Here is a 13,840-nt window from a genome sequence, read left to right on the forward strand (position 1 = left end):
TGCTTGTTAAGTGTTGAATATCGCACTTAGGATAAACACTGCTTCATAAAAGACCCCCTATCGTGTGTCCTCTCTGATAAGCTATAAGGGGCCTCTTGGCAAAACAAGAATGAACAGTTAGTACATTCAGTATATTTAAATTAGAGCCGTAACTAGAGAGATGTGAACAGTATAGGGGGAAACCGCTACTTTATCAGTAATACAAGTGCTATTGCAATAAACCTTCTCAGTTAGCAAATTTCACCCTATAATACGCTCTCTTCACTTCTGAACATGGATAGCCCCTTTCCATTAGCCGATCCCAAAGGGCCATGGCATGGCGTTCAAATTCTGTGCATGAGGAACAAATTCCTCCTTATGTGCAAAAACTGACTCACTGGCAAATTTGGCCTCAAAGAGTAAGGATGCAAACTTGTAAATTTTAACAATGTATTTTTTGTAACAGCTTTACGATACGGAGTAGTCTGAATAGTATTACCCTATTCGTAAATGCAGACATCCAAAAACTCAATATGCTGCTCACTGGAGTTAGCTGTAAACTGAAGACTTCTGGTAAGGGAATTAATCCATACCAAAAACTGTTGCATTAATTCCTGACTGCCCCCCTAAATGAAAAAAAAATATCATCTAAAAATCTGCACCAAATCTTAATGTATTTAAACCAATGTGAAGGATAAATAAAATTATCTTCTAATTCTGCTACAACTAATGTTGCTACATGGTCATTCCCATGGCTACTTCACGATGTTGTTCATAATCATAACCTTGAAAATAGAAATAATTGTTATTTATCACTAACTGAGCCAATTGCATCAAGAAACTTGTGGATAACCGAATGGGGGAAATACGAGCCTCAAGATGTTTCCAAATTACCGCTAAAGCTACTCCCTGCGAGATCATTGTGTACAATGATACTATATCAAGAGACACATATAGAAGTAGGAGTTAGATCAATGTCTTGAATATCCTTAAAGAAGTGAGTGGTATCAAGAACGCACTAGCTTCACTCTAGATTGTAAGAATCCACCAGTTCACTCAAGGGTTCCAATACTGTGTTCCTGAGCGACACAATGGGGCACCCCGGGGGATTACCTTGATGTTTATGTACTTTTGGTACAAAATAAATCCTCGGGATTCATGGATGTTGTAAGCATAAAAAAAGCCATCTCTTTTACAGTAATTGTATTCGCTAAGAAGGCATCACCCACAATGGTCTTAATTTTCTCCTGTAAAAGTAATGTGGGTCCCCCTCTAACAGCCAGTAGGAATCCCTGTCCTGTAATTGTCTATTAGCTTCAACCAGATATGTAATAAGTGATTGCACTGTAGTGGCTCCCTCCCCCCTTTTCTGCTTTCAAAATCATCAACTTATGATTACCCCTAAGGTCAAAAAGAACTTGTCTCTGAGCCAAAGATATATTGTGCCACTTTTTCATAGTTTTAAATTTTTCCTCCAAAGAGGACGTCACAAAAAAAAAATCAATTTTTGATAAGTGGATATAGCTGGATCAGGAAGACCAGGTGGCATCCAGGTGGATTTGGTGTGAACAATTGAAACCTCTTCATATGATGACTCATACTCAGAATATTTTCTGAGATGTAATTTGTGAAAAAATCTATATAGTGCTATTCGTACCTTAAATGCATCATAATGTACAGTTGGTACAAACCCCAGACCCAACTCCTACAATTCATTTTTTTGGCTAATCTAGCTTCAGTGATAGTAACTCCTGTCGATCTGTGTCTTCCTGGCCCTAGTTCGCGGGACCTTTTGGTATTCCCGAGAGGGTGGATGACGATTGGATTGCCCCCGGGCTCCTCCTCCCCTTTTGTTGCCTAAAAAAACTCGATCTTGACTTTCTGCCTGCATACAAGAAAAAATTAGCAGTTCTTTGAGATCATAATGTTGAAATTCTGGATCATATTTGCAATAATTCTTGCCAAATTCAGTAACTATGCACTAGAGAGTGAATCAGGAATGTTTTGAAAAGCTTCTAGTGGTGGAGCATCTGGTTTTGATGATGGAACCAAAGTTAGACACTTGGCATCTGTTTCTTGGTATATGCTCCAGGAAGGTCTGAGACAGTGCTAGTGCTGATAAGGACCAATGCTGTCCTTGTGCACTGGTGGTAGGCTTGCACTGCCAGGACCCCCCCCCCCCCCCCCATACCATTATTTAATATTTTACTATACAAACCGATCATTTTCAGAGATGGGGAAACGATAGAACTAGTTAACATTAATTGAGGTTGCAGGGTGGTAGACTTAGATGTAACATCAGGAAAATCTTTATGAAAAAGATGCCTGGAATACCCCTCCTGGGAGAGAGATAGTGTGGACAAAACAGTGACTGAATTCAAAAAGGCATAGGATAAACATAGAGGATCCCTATATAGAAAGGACAGAATCAAAACAAAATTTAAATTACCTTCACACTTCAGGACAGAGCATAGAGGGCTGTAACCTACACAGAGCAGCAGGTACAACTCTGGCCACCTTGTTGGACTGACTGGATGGACCATACAGGTCTTTATTTGCTGTCATTTAATATGCAACTGTCATTCTGTGCTGAAGGAGCATGCAGCCAATCTGTCCTGAAGATACAGAGGGAGGACTACACTGGCAGAGACTACTAATCTGTGCTGACAACAAAGAGGGATCCCTAAAGTGTTAAGGAGGTTACAGAGGAGATCCCATCGTAAGGCCTATGTGAGCATCATTAAATATGTTTTGTCGTGCTAACCTGCAAGGAGCTCTTCTGTGATTCATGCAGGGTCTTTCTGTCCTCAGGGGCCACTCTACATGAAGAGAGATGTACATTCCAAAAAAAAGGAACTAAGCCTGGAGGGGGCCTACCTAGACTCTGAGGGGGTTGGGGATTGGAGGGATATTCTGGGGGAGGGGAGTACTGAATGTTGCAGCCCAGGGGGAAAGGAAGGGGTGTGAGGGGGCTCCAGGCATCATTTCCATAGTTACATAGAAGCTGATATTTAGCCAGGGACCGCAAAACCAGGGTTACCAGATGGCCCCAGGTCGTGGAGGATAGATTGAACCAGTCTGGGATTTACTTCCATTGAAAGCAATGGAAGTAAAACCTGGACTGAATCAATCTGTCCTCCACTTAGGTGGATTACTCTCTCCTCCGCGATCTAGGGCCATAAGCTCCAGTGACTAGCAATGGGAAAATTATCCCCAGATATTCAGTTCCAGGGCCCGCACATGGTCTGGCACCGAATATCCGGAGGTGATTTAGCGGGCCATGGTCAGCATTTTGAGTGGAGGAGTAGCCTAGTGGTCAGTACAGTGGACTTTGATCCTAGGGAACTGAGTTCAATTCCCACTGCAGCTCCTTGTGACTCTGGGCAAGTCACTTAACCCTCCATTGCCCCTGGTACAAAATAAATACCTGAATATATGTAAACCGCTTTGAATGTAGTTGCAAAAACCTCAGAAAGGTGGTATATCAAGTCCCATTTCCCTTTCCCCTCCATTGTTTTTCCTGTCTTCTACTGTGATTTGCAATGATGTAAACTGCTTTGACTAGATGACTTGAAAAGTACAATAGCAAATTCCTAAATAAACATAAACACGAAAAAATCCTTAAGACACAGTAGACAAGATACCATTAATTCTCATTAAACTCATATTAAACACCTTTCATGGGAAAGTCATGAGGATGAGGAAGGGAGGGTGGGACAGATGTTAATGTGTATTACCTATAGAAGGCAGGCTATTATGTAAATTTAAGTGCACCTCCAGAGGTGCAGGTGAGGGCTTCTTAGGTGAAACTGCAGTAACAGGTTAACGTCACAGCAGTCTTTCCCAACGTGCACCCCCTTTACCAAGCAAATATTACTATGGAGAATTTTGCTGCTAATGCATGCTGAATCTTGCCATTAGTGTGCTTAATGGCAAAACCTTATCACAGTTTAGGAACAAGCACCTAAATCTTGGAGCTTGCTGACTCTACATCATTGAATTAAATAGGGATATCCTGCTCTAAATGCTGAAGTGACTACTGTGCTAGGCAGTGAGAGGCTGATAAAATGGCGTAGCTACTATGGGGCCACAGGGGCCTGGGCCCCCGTAGATTTGGCCCTGGACCCCCCTGCCGACAACCTTGTCAACCCCCCCTCCCGCCATCAACCCGCCGTTGCCATCTGCTACCTTTGCTGGCAGGGTACCCCAACCCCCGCCAGCCGAAGTCTTCTTCCTTAATTTTGTTTCTGAGTCTGATGTCCTGCACGTACAACGTGCAGCACGTCAGATTCTTAGGAAAACAGAACGAAGCCCTGCAAATCGCAAGGCTTCGTTCTGCTTCTGTGAGTCTGAGGACGTCAGACTCAGAAACAAAACGAAGGAAGAAGACTTCGGCTGGCGGGGGTTGTGGTCCCCCGCCAGCAAAGGTAGCAGATGGCGGGTTGGCGGTGGGAGGGTGGGTTGAGAGGGTCGTCGGTGGGGGGGGGGGGGTCAAAGTTGTTGGTGGTGGTGCTGGTGGCAGCGGTGGGGGGTGTTGGCAATGGTGGGGGGGGGGTCATTGGTGCCGGGGGGGGGGGCTAAAATGTGCCCCCTCACCTTGGGCTCTGGACCCCCCTCCCGCCGAAGTCTGGCTACGCCCCTGGCTGATATGCACAGACAGGGAGAGAGGGATCTTGGGGTGATAGTATCTGAGGATCTGAAGGTGACGATACAGTGTGACAAGGTGGTGGCCGTAGCCAGAAGGATGCTAGGCTGTAGAGAGAGAGACATAACCAGCAGAAGAAAGGAGGCATTGATGCCCCTGTTCAAGTCATTGGTGAGGCCCCACCTGGAATATTATGTTCAGTTTTGGATGCTATATCTTGCTAAAGATATAAGAAGACTTGAAGCGGTTCAGAGGAAGGCGACAAGAATGATATGGGACTTGCACCAAAGGACATATAAGAAGGGACTAGAAGACCTGAATATGTATACCCTAGAGGAGAGGAGGGACAGGGGAGATATGATAAAGACATTTAAATACTTGAAAGGTATTAATATAGAAATTAATATTTTCCAGAGAAGGGAAAGTGGTAAAACTAGAGGACATGAATTGAGGTTGAGTGGTGATAGACTTAGGAGTAATGCCAGAAAATTCTTTTTCACAGAGAGTTGGTGGATGCCTGGAATGACCTCCCAAGGGAGGTGGTGGGAAAAAAAAAACTGTGGCAGAATTCAGAAGGCATGGGATGAAAACAGAGGATCTCTAATCAGAAAATTAATGATATAAAAAACAAAACTTAAAGGGTTCCATATGTGTTTGGATGTCTAGTGGTGCTTAGATGGCAACTTTGGCTGCGTCAACTAAGGCTGGTGCTGGGATGGCTTGCATAGTCTGAGTCATGCGTATAGCAATCCACTTAAGGATGGGCTGGAGAGAGCTTTGACAGAAACTCCAATAATTTGGAACATGAGGACAGTACCGGGCAGACTTTTACGGTCTTTGTCCCACAAATGACAAGACGGATTTGGATAGGCTGGAGTGCGCTTGGATGGCAACTCCAGTAGTTGGAAGATAAGGACAGAGCCGGGTGGACTTCTATGGTCTATGTCCCAGAAACACCAAGGAAAGACCATGAACAAGTATATAATATCACGCTCATTGTTGATTTAAATCTTGAATTGATAATGAGTGTGACTGTTGGACAGACTGGATGGACCATTCAGGTCTTTATCTGCCGTCACTTACTATGTGACCACACCAGATAAAGACCTTCCAGGTACAGTAGTCAAGCTCACATAAATTTAGTGAGTCAAACAGAGCTTTCTAAACCTGATTCATATAGATGTAGAAGGGATTCAAAACGTTTTTGTGTGGAACAGGAAAAGGGGTCTAGGACCTTTCTGTCACACCAGATGGCAATTTCTTCCACTTTAAACCATAAACCGTCTAGCGGAGTGTTTCCTACAGGCCAGAAAAGTTTGAGAGAGATTATTAGGCAAATTCAGTGAATTAAATACTGTCTAGCTTCTCAATATCCAGGCTGCAGAGATCTCAAGAGGCAGTAATTTTTAAGTGGGAGATTTTGACCTCGCCTCCCAACCCAGTTTATATTCTGCTTTGATGCCATCCCCTCTGCATCACTTCTCTGCCAGCACTACAACTGTGAACAGCTTCAGATCTCACAGTTGACACTTCCTGACTGTTAATCTCACAGTAGGAAATAATCACTTGCAGGCAGAGAAGAAGCTGAGTGATTGGTTCCCAGGTCTCTCATGCTCAGCGGGAATTTTCTGATTTGTCACAGGAGATGACCCTCTGCAGTGTGAGTCTCCCACTTAATGCTGGTGACTTGCCAGATCTGAGGATGCAAGAGCCAGGCACCTAATGCTGGGATGTAACAAAGTTCCATGGTTCTGCATGATTAGGGCTGGGGAAACCCCCAACCAGATTTGTTCCCTGATAGGCATCTCTACTGGAGCAAGAACTAGATCTCTCTCTCTGCCACTATACTGTAAGTTGTGTGCAACCTCAAGGGGGATATGGGCAGGTCAGAGGTCAGAATTGTGTCAGGCAGTTAGACGCATTTATGTACCTAACTGCCTACAGCAGGGCCACTGTGAGACAAAGCTGGGCCCGGGGCAAGCAATCTTCAGGGTCCCACTGCCGCCTCACCACTGTCACCGCTGCTCCCTCCCCTCACCACCACCGCCGCCTCCCTCCAACAGCAGCGAGTGAGAGAGAGTGCTCTGCCGGCTACAGGTCCTTCTTCCTGCCGCGTCCCGACTCCTGTGAAGTAATTTCTTGTTTCCACATAGCCAGGAAGAAGGACCTATCTCTTTTGATCACTAGCACTGGACCCTCCTTGGAGGCCAGGCCCAGAAAATCTTGCCTCCCCCTCTCGGCGGCCCTGACACCAGCCTTTGAGCTGGGGTAGAGTTGCCCTGTATGTTTGTGTGTCTGCATTGGGGCTTATTCTGGGTGCCTGTTTTATAAGGGCACATAAGGGCCCTTTCGCAGAGCGGCGGTAAACCCAACATGGGCTTACCGCATGCCAATTTGGAGCTACTGCCTGCCTAATGCAGGCGCTGGCGGTAGTTCCAGCCCCAGCGAGCCCCATTTCCCACGCTGGAAAAAATAGGGTTCGATGTTTTTTTTTTTTGCACAGCGGTTACTAAGATGTAATCAGGCAGCACTGCATGCTACCCGGTTACCACCAGGTTAGCGCAGGAGCCCTTACTGCCACCTCAGTGGGTGGTGGTAAGTGGTCCCCCCCCCCCTCCCCACATGGCCACACAGTAAGAACAATCTTACCACATGGCCATGCATTTTTGCAGCCTTTTTACCCTCCACGGTAAAAGGGCCTCAGTGCGTGGCAAAAAAGGTTGCTACTGCAGAGCCCTTTTTGCCGCAGCTTGGTAAAAGGGCCCCATAGGAAACTATTTTGCCTTTATAAAACAATAATAAAAATCTCCACTCTTTATAGCAAACTATTTAGAAAAATTTTTAAAGGACCATCATAAATGAAGCAGAAACTTATCTTAGTGCTATTGTTTCTTCAGGCTAATCATCAGTCCAATTTTTTTGTTTAGTTTGGCTTTAAAAATTCATTGTTTATTGAAAAAATCCCCAAACTTATAATATCCATAAGGAGTATAATCTAAAAATTATCGTAACAAATCAAGCACTTAATTTTCTTGATGCAGTCTTCAGTGGGTCACAAATTTCTCCACTCTGCAATATACATTTGCCCAGAAAGCTTCCCGTGCCTTCACTTTGCCTGGCAAGCACCCTGACATGACTGTGTTTCAAATAGCAACTCTGCCTCAGGGGCACAAATACTCTAATTGCCAAACACAAGAAAATGCATTAAAGGTCCAGTTTTGCTTCATAACCAGGGGGCGTAGCTAGAGTTCGGCGGGAGGGGGGTCCAGACCCCGAGGTGAGGGGGCACATTTTAGCCCCCTCCCTGGCACCGCCAACCCCACCGCCACCAACTTTGATGACCCCCCCTCCCGCCGCCAATCCTCTCGACCACCCCTCCTGCTGCCAACCCTCCCCCGCCGCCGTCGCCTACTTTTGCTGGCGGGGGACCCCAATCCCCGCCAGCCGAGGTCCTCTTCTTCCTGCAAAGGCTTCGTTCTGTTTCTGACGTCTGTTTCAGCTGATCTGCAAGGCTTTGTTCTGTTTCTGTGAGTCTGACGTCCTGCACGTACAACGTGCAGGACATCAAAAACAGAATGAAGCCTTTGCGGGAAGAAGAGGACCTCGGCTGGCGGGGATTGGGGTCCCCCGCCAGCAAAGGTAGCCCACGGCGACGGCGGGGAGGGTTGGTGGCGGGAGGGAGGGGGTCGAGAGGGTTGTCGGCAGGGGGTTCATGGCCAAATCTATGGGGGCCCAGGCCCCCTTGGCCCCACGTAGCTACGCCACTGTTCATAACATGGCTGTAAAGTTTTCAAACAGTCTTTATAAAACAGACTTAAAATAGAGTCCTCTTTGGATATATTACATGTGTTGTCTTATTATAAAATCAAGCCCATTGTGATCAAAATGATTACCTTTGCCCCAGTTTGGCCTTTTTCTGCAGCTACCTGCAAAATAAACTCTGAAAATTACACTCGTTTTTGTACCGCCATCCCTAAAGTTTAAATCTTAACTAATATAGGGGTCCTTTTACTAATCTGTGGTAAAAAGGGCTGTGCACTAGCAGCAGGAGCCGTTTTTGCGGTGCACTGCGCCCTTTTTACCACAACTGGTAAAAAAAAAAAGGCTGAAAATAGCCATGACCATGTGAGGGGGAGCACTTAACCACACCACCCACTGAGGTGGCAGTAAAGGCTCCCTCACTAACCCAGCGGTAACCAGGTAGTGCACTGTGCTGCCTGATTACCGCCGGGTAACCGCCACGCAAAACAAAATCAAGCTCTATTTTCCGCAGTGCAGGAAATGGTGCACGCTGGGGCTGGAACTACCACCAGCTCCCGCATTGGGCCGGCGGTATCTCCAAATTGGTGTGCTGTAAGCTCATGTTGGGCTTACTGCCACTTTGTAAAAGGGCCTCATAATTAAGAATGGTTACTGGATGCTCCAAGCAATGAGGAGCAAAGGAAGCAACATGTGTTGAAGGGGATGTGGAATAAGGGTACCTTCTATCATATGTGGTGGTACAGCATTACTGGGTGATGCTGGGCATGCTAATACAAGAGGTCCTCCACCTTGAGGTGGAATTAGAGACTTTGGAAGTTTTGTTGACCATTATACCACATCAAATTTCTGGCTCCGTGAAAAAGTTTAGGGGTCCTTTTACTAAGGTGCACTGAAAAATGGTCTGCGGTAATGTAGGCGCGTGTTTTGGGCACACGCAGATCCATTTTTCAGCGTGCCTGCAAAAGAATGCCTTTTTAAAATTTTTGCCGAAAATGGGCGTGCGGCAAAATAAAAATTGGCGCACGTCCATTTTGGGTCTGAGATCTTACTGCCAGCCATTGACCTTGCAGTAAAGTCTCACACGGTAACCGGGCAGTAATGATCTACGCGCGTCAAATGCCACTTGGTGCGTGTAGCGGACGCGCGTCAGAAAATAAAAATTATTTTTCAGACGCACATTTCAGATGTATGCCAAAAAATGAAATTACCACAAGAGCCACGCAGTAGCCGGGTGGTAACTCCAAACTAGCGCGTGTTGGGTGTGCATAAACGCTCACGTGGCTTAGTAAAAGGGCCCCTTATTTAGCAATATAGTGCTGGTAGCATGAATGGAGATTGCCTCGGTGTGGAAAATGGTGGCCACTCCCTTCAAAGGACAACCGATGCAAAGACCAGTGGGGGTGCATTATTTAGCTAGACTTACTGCAACACACTGGAAGAAACTGGACCACTTTGAGAAAGATGGGGCACCTTTTGTTCATTGGCTATCTAGGTGGACTTCCGGGTGGCAGCTGGAGACAAGTTGACTCAACTTGTCACGGAATATGTTGAGCTGACATTTTTAGGATGGAGCTGGAGGGCTTGGTTTTGGAAAATGTTTATATGAATCTACCTGAAGTGTGTGAAATGTTGTCATAAATTGCTATTCGGTGCACAATGACCTAATAAAGACTAGGGGGCCCTTTTACTAAGCTGCGTAAGCGTCTACGTGCGCCCAGCACGTGCCAAAATGGAGTTACCACCCGGTTACTGCATGGCTCTTGCAGTAATTTCATTTTTGGCTTGGCCCAAAAATAATTTTTATTTTTGAACACGCATATTGGACGCGCGCCAAGTGGCATTTGACGCATGTAGGTCATTACTGCCCGGTTACCGCGTGAGACTTTACTGCTAAGTAAATGGCTGGCAGTGAGGTCGCAGACCCAAAATGGACGTGCGGCAATTTTCATTTTGCCGCACCTCCATTTTTGGCAAAAATTTTAGAAAGTCCTTTTTTACAGGCGTGCTAAAAAATGGATCGGCGCACACACAAAACCCGAGCCTACACTACGCAAGTCATTTTTTGCGCACCTTAGTAAAAGGACCCCTAAGTTGGAATAAAAAAATTACCCTCTTTTCTCTGTGCTGTTGTATCTGAGGTTATGTCATACAATACTGCATCAAGACTAAATATGAAAAAGAATCAGTAGCATCACACAAAAATTGATAACTATAAACTACTGAAAAAAAGATTATGTACTGCTGAGTTCATATACCAGAATAAATCAAAAATAGGTGGAGAAAAAGACCTCAGAAAAAATCATAAGGCAGAAATCTCTTGCCAACAAATTGCTAAGGCTGCAATGTCTACCATGGTTTAAAAAAAAAAAAAAAACCTCCACCTTCATATAGCAAATTTATATTTAATCAAAGAAAACTGATGTAGTCACCATCATCAAAACTGGGAGAAAAAATCGATCCCAAAATAATAATACAAATTAAACAATAATAACATGTTCTCAGAAGAATTTAAATGGATTCTTACGATTTTTTTCTGAGGTCTTTTTCTCCATCTGTTTTTTTATTTATTCTTATATATGAATTCAGCAGTACATAATCATTTTTTCAGTAATTTACAGTTATAAATTTTTATACAATACTGCATGCCAACATTCTATAAAACACATAATTGGTTGTGACCATCTCACCTCTTCTCTGTTCCTATAGGAGATGGAGCTAATGGAAACATTACTGAAAAGTAAGCAGGAAGGATTGGAATGCTGGGACCAGAGGAACTCGGTCAGTTTGCGCGCCTCCTTCACTCGTCAAGAGAGGAACCGACTGTTCTGGGATGATCTTGCAGTCATCGAGGAGGACACCACTAAAATGACTGCCTTGAAGCTCAGGTTGGACGAGTCCCAGAAAGTGCTGCTCAAAGAAAGGGAGTAAGTGCTTCTTGTGACATCACTTCCTGCATAGATGTTGGGCAATTAGGACATAATCTCCAAATCTGCATTATATTCAGCCTTGAGGCTCCATTCACTGTGGACAAGTCTCCCAAAATTCCAAACAAGCAACACAAGCGTGTCTTCTAGGTTTTTTCCATAGAACTCTAAAAGCAAGAGTTTGTTTTTTTAATGTGCTGAATGAAGTCAACAGTAAGGAGAAATTTTTACGAAGTTCTTTTTTTGTGCGTACATGCAAGTATAGGCTTATAAAATAGTCCCGGTTCCTTCATAAAAGTATGCATGATAAGAATGTGCAAAAGTTTTTAAACCTCATTTATATTCCTTTTTAACATGTTTAACAATATCATCCCACACAATGCCCACTCGTTGTATATATAGTACATTCCTCTAAGCCTTTACAGTTGACCTACTTTTCTCCTTAGCTTCTACAAGCATGTCTTCCCATTTACAATTTTTATATTAGTACAATACTGATTAGTCTTTTTCTCTTCCCCCAAGGCTATCAGTGCCCATGTTCTTCCTTTCTCCTCCCCTCAGGCCTCCACATTTGTTTGTGCATCATAACTGTTAGTTTATTGGAGTGTTCCCTTAGATTTTAGTTTCTGCCTCTGCTGTTGATTTTAAATAATAAGATGACTAGGCCCAATTTTTGCTATATTCTTTCAACTGTCTCTTTAATTCACTGTTTATTTTCTTATACTTCTGAATTTCCATGAGAATTTCTTTCCTTTTTTCTATAGAGGTCATTTTAGCCACCAGAGCCACCTGAAGTGCCAGCTTATGTGTTTTCTGTCCCATCTCGGCTGCCCTAGCAAGCATGCTTCTGGGTTTCCCCGCCAAACTAGTCCCATCCACTTTTTTATATAATCCCAAATCCTTCAGAGATATCTCACATTCCCACTACAAGTGTTCCAGAGTTACTGTTCGGCCACATTTTCTCCATCCTGTCCCACCTTGCCTTTATATAATATGATCTCCCTCTTATGTTATATTGAAGTTGCCTGTAATTGGTGACGGAGAAGCATACATAAAGATATGTGTGCCCTACTGTAGAACTTTTCATCCATCTTTTTCCCAAGCCAGTTGTCCCATTTTTCCTTTGTAGGCAGTGACAATACAGTATTTGAACCAGGGATGCTGTCTAGACATGGTGGGACGGGGTGGGGAGGTGGGAAGGGACACGATGATGGGAGATGTTGGCCCTCTGGAGGAGGGGCGAATAAACAGACAGAAGGGAGATCTGGTCATCGGGGGAGGATAGGAATAAAGATACGGAAGAAATATGCTCGACATTGGGGGAACAGGGACACAGAGGGGAGATAGTGGATGGGGGGTGGGGGGTAGGGATACAAAGGGAAAATGTTGGACATAGAGGGATAGGAAGACACTGGATGGAGGAGACAGAGAGGAGAAAGACTGGGAAAAGAGAGACGTGAATAGAAGGGCTAAGGCAGGGGAAAATGTTTGAAAACTAGGAAGATGTAGTATACAGAAGGAAATTAAGGAGTGGTTGGTAAGAAGGAGGAGTGAAATATGGATAGAGGTGCAGAAATATAAATAGAAGAGAACTGAAAGGAAGAGATCAGTTTTTTGAGATGTAAGGGTAGAAGCAGGAGGAGAGCAAAGAAATGGCAAATGGACTGGAGACCTTAGAAAGACAATTAAGTGAATATAGAGGAAAGCAGAAACCAGAAGCTAGGACCCACAGAATTCAAACAATAAAATGACAATAAAGGTAGGGCAAAAATTTGGGAGGAGTCTCCAAAGCCCTCTACAGGCTGTACCTTCTTCAGCTTCAGGCAGGCTTGGGGCCCAGGGTAGTTGCCCTGGTTATATTCCCCTTAATGCCAGACCTGATATCTTAAAATTTTGTACACTGTGTGGGAAATGCATATCTTTCTATTTCCCTGGTACTGACTGCATGCAGTACCTAGCTTCTCGGGGTTTCAGTTTAATTGTTATCTATGTTTTCTATTTTCACTTTGTAGTCACTTATTCTGTATTTGGTGAGGGTCTGTCTGTATTCCGTGTGTGTGACCAAGGCCAAATATTTTCTTAGCACGAATTTTCTACATAGTGCTCTGTAGTAATCTATGGGTCCTTTTACCAAGCTGTGGAAATAGGGCCCCTGCGCTAGCAGTGGCAGCACGCCAGGGTCCTTTTTACCACAGTGGGTAGGAAAGCCCCCAGCACACATGGCCATGCGGTGAGAGAACTCTTACTGCATGGCCATGTGGCAAGGAGCCCTTACCACCACCCATCGAGGTGGCGATAAGGGCTCCCACGCTAACCCGGTGGTAACCGGTCAGCATGCAGCGATGACTGATTACCACTGGGTTATCACCGTGCAAGCCATTTCCAGGGGTTTTCTTTTTCCCCTGGAAATGGTGCACGCTCGGGGTGGAACTACAGCCGGCGGCAGTCCTGGAAGAGCGAGCGGAAAGCCCGCGTTGGGCTTACTGCCACTCTGTAAAAGGGCCCCCTAGCTTGTTCAGTTTTTCCAATA

General features: G+C 44.8%; 1 protein-coding gene across 1 annotated transcript in view; it reads left to right on the forward strand.

Annotated features, from left to right (window-relative positions):
- The window catches only part of CCDC102A (coiled-coil domain containing 102A), a 131,714-nt gene that overhangs the window by 69,099 nt on the left and 48,775 nt on the right, over window positions 1-13,840 (forward strand). Inside the window, 1 exon segment of the mRNA XM_030203569.1 lies at window positions 11,093-11,310. Coding sequence (XP_030059429.1) covers window positions 11,093-11,310 — 218 coding nt within the window.

This window comes from Microcaecilia unicolor, chromosome 5, assembly GCF_901765095.1.
Source record: "Microcaecilia unicolor chromosome 5, aMicUni1.1, whole genome shotgun sequence".
Classification (NCBI taxonomy): Eukaryota; Metazoa; Chordata; class Amphibia; order Gymnophiona; family Siphonopidae; genus Microcaecilia; species Microcaecilia unicolor.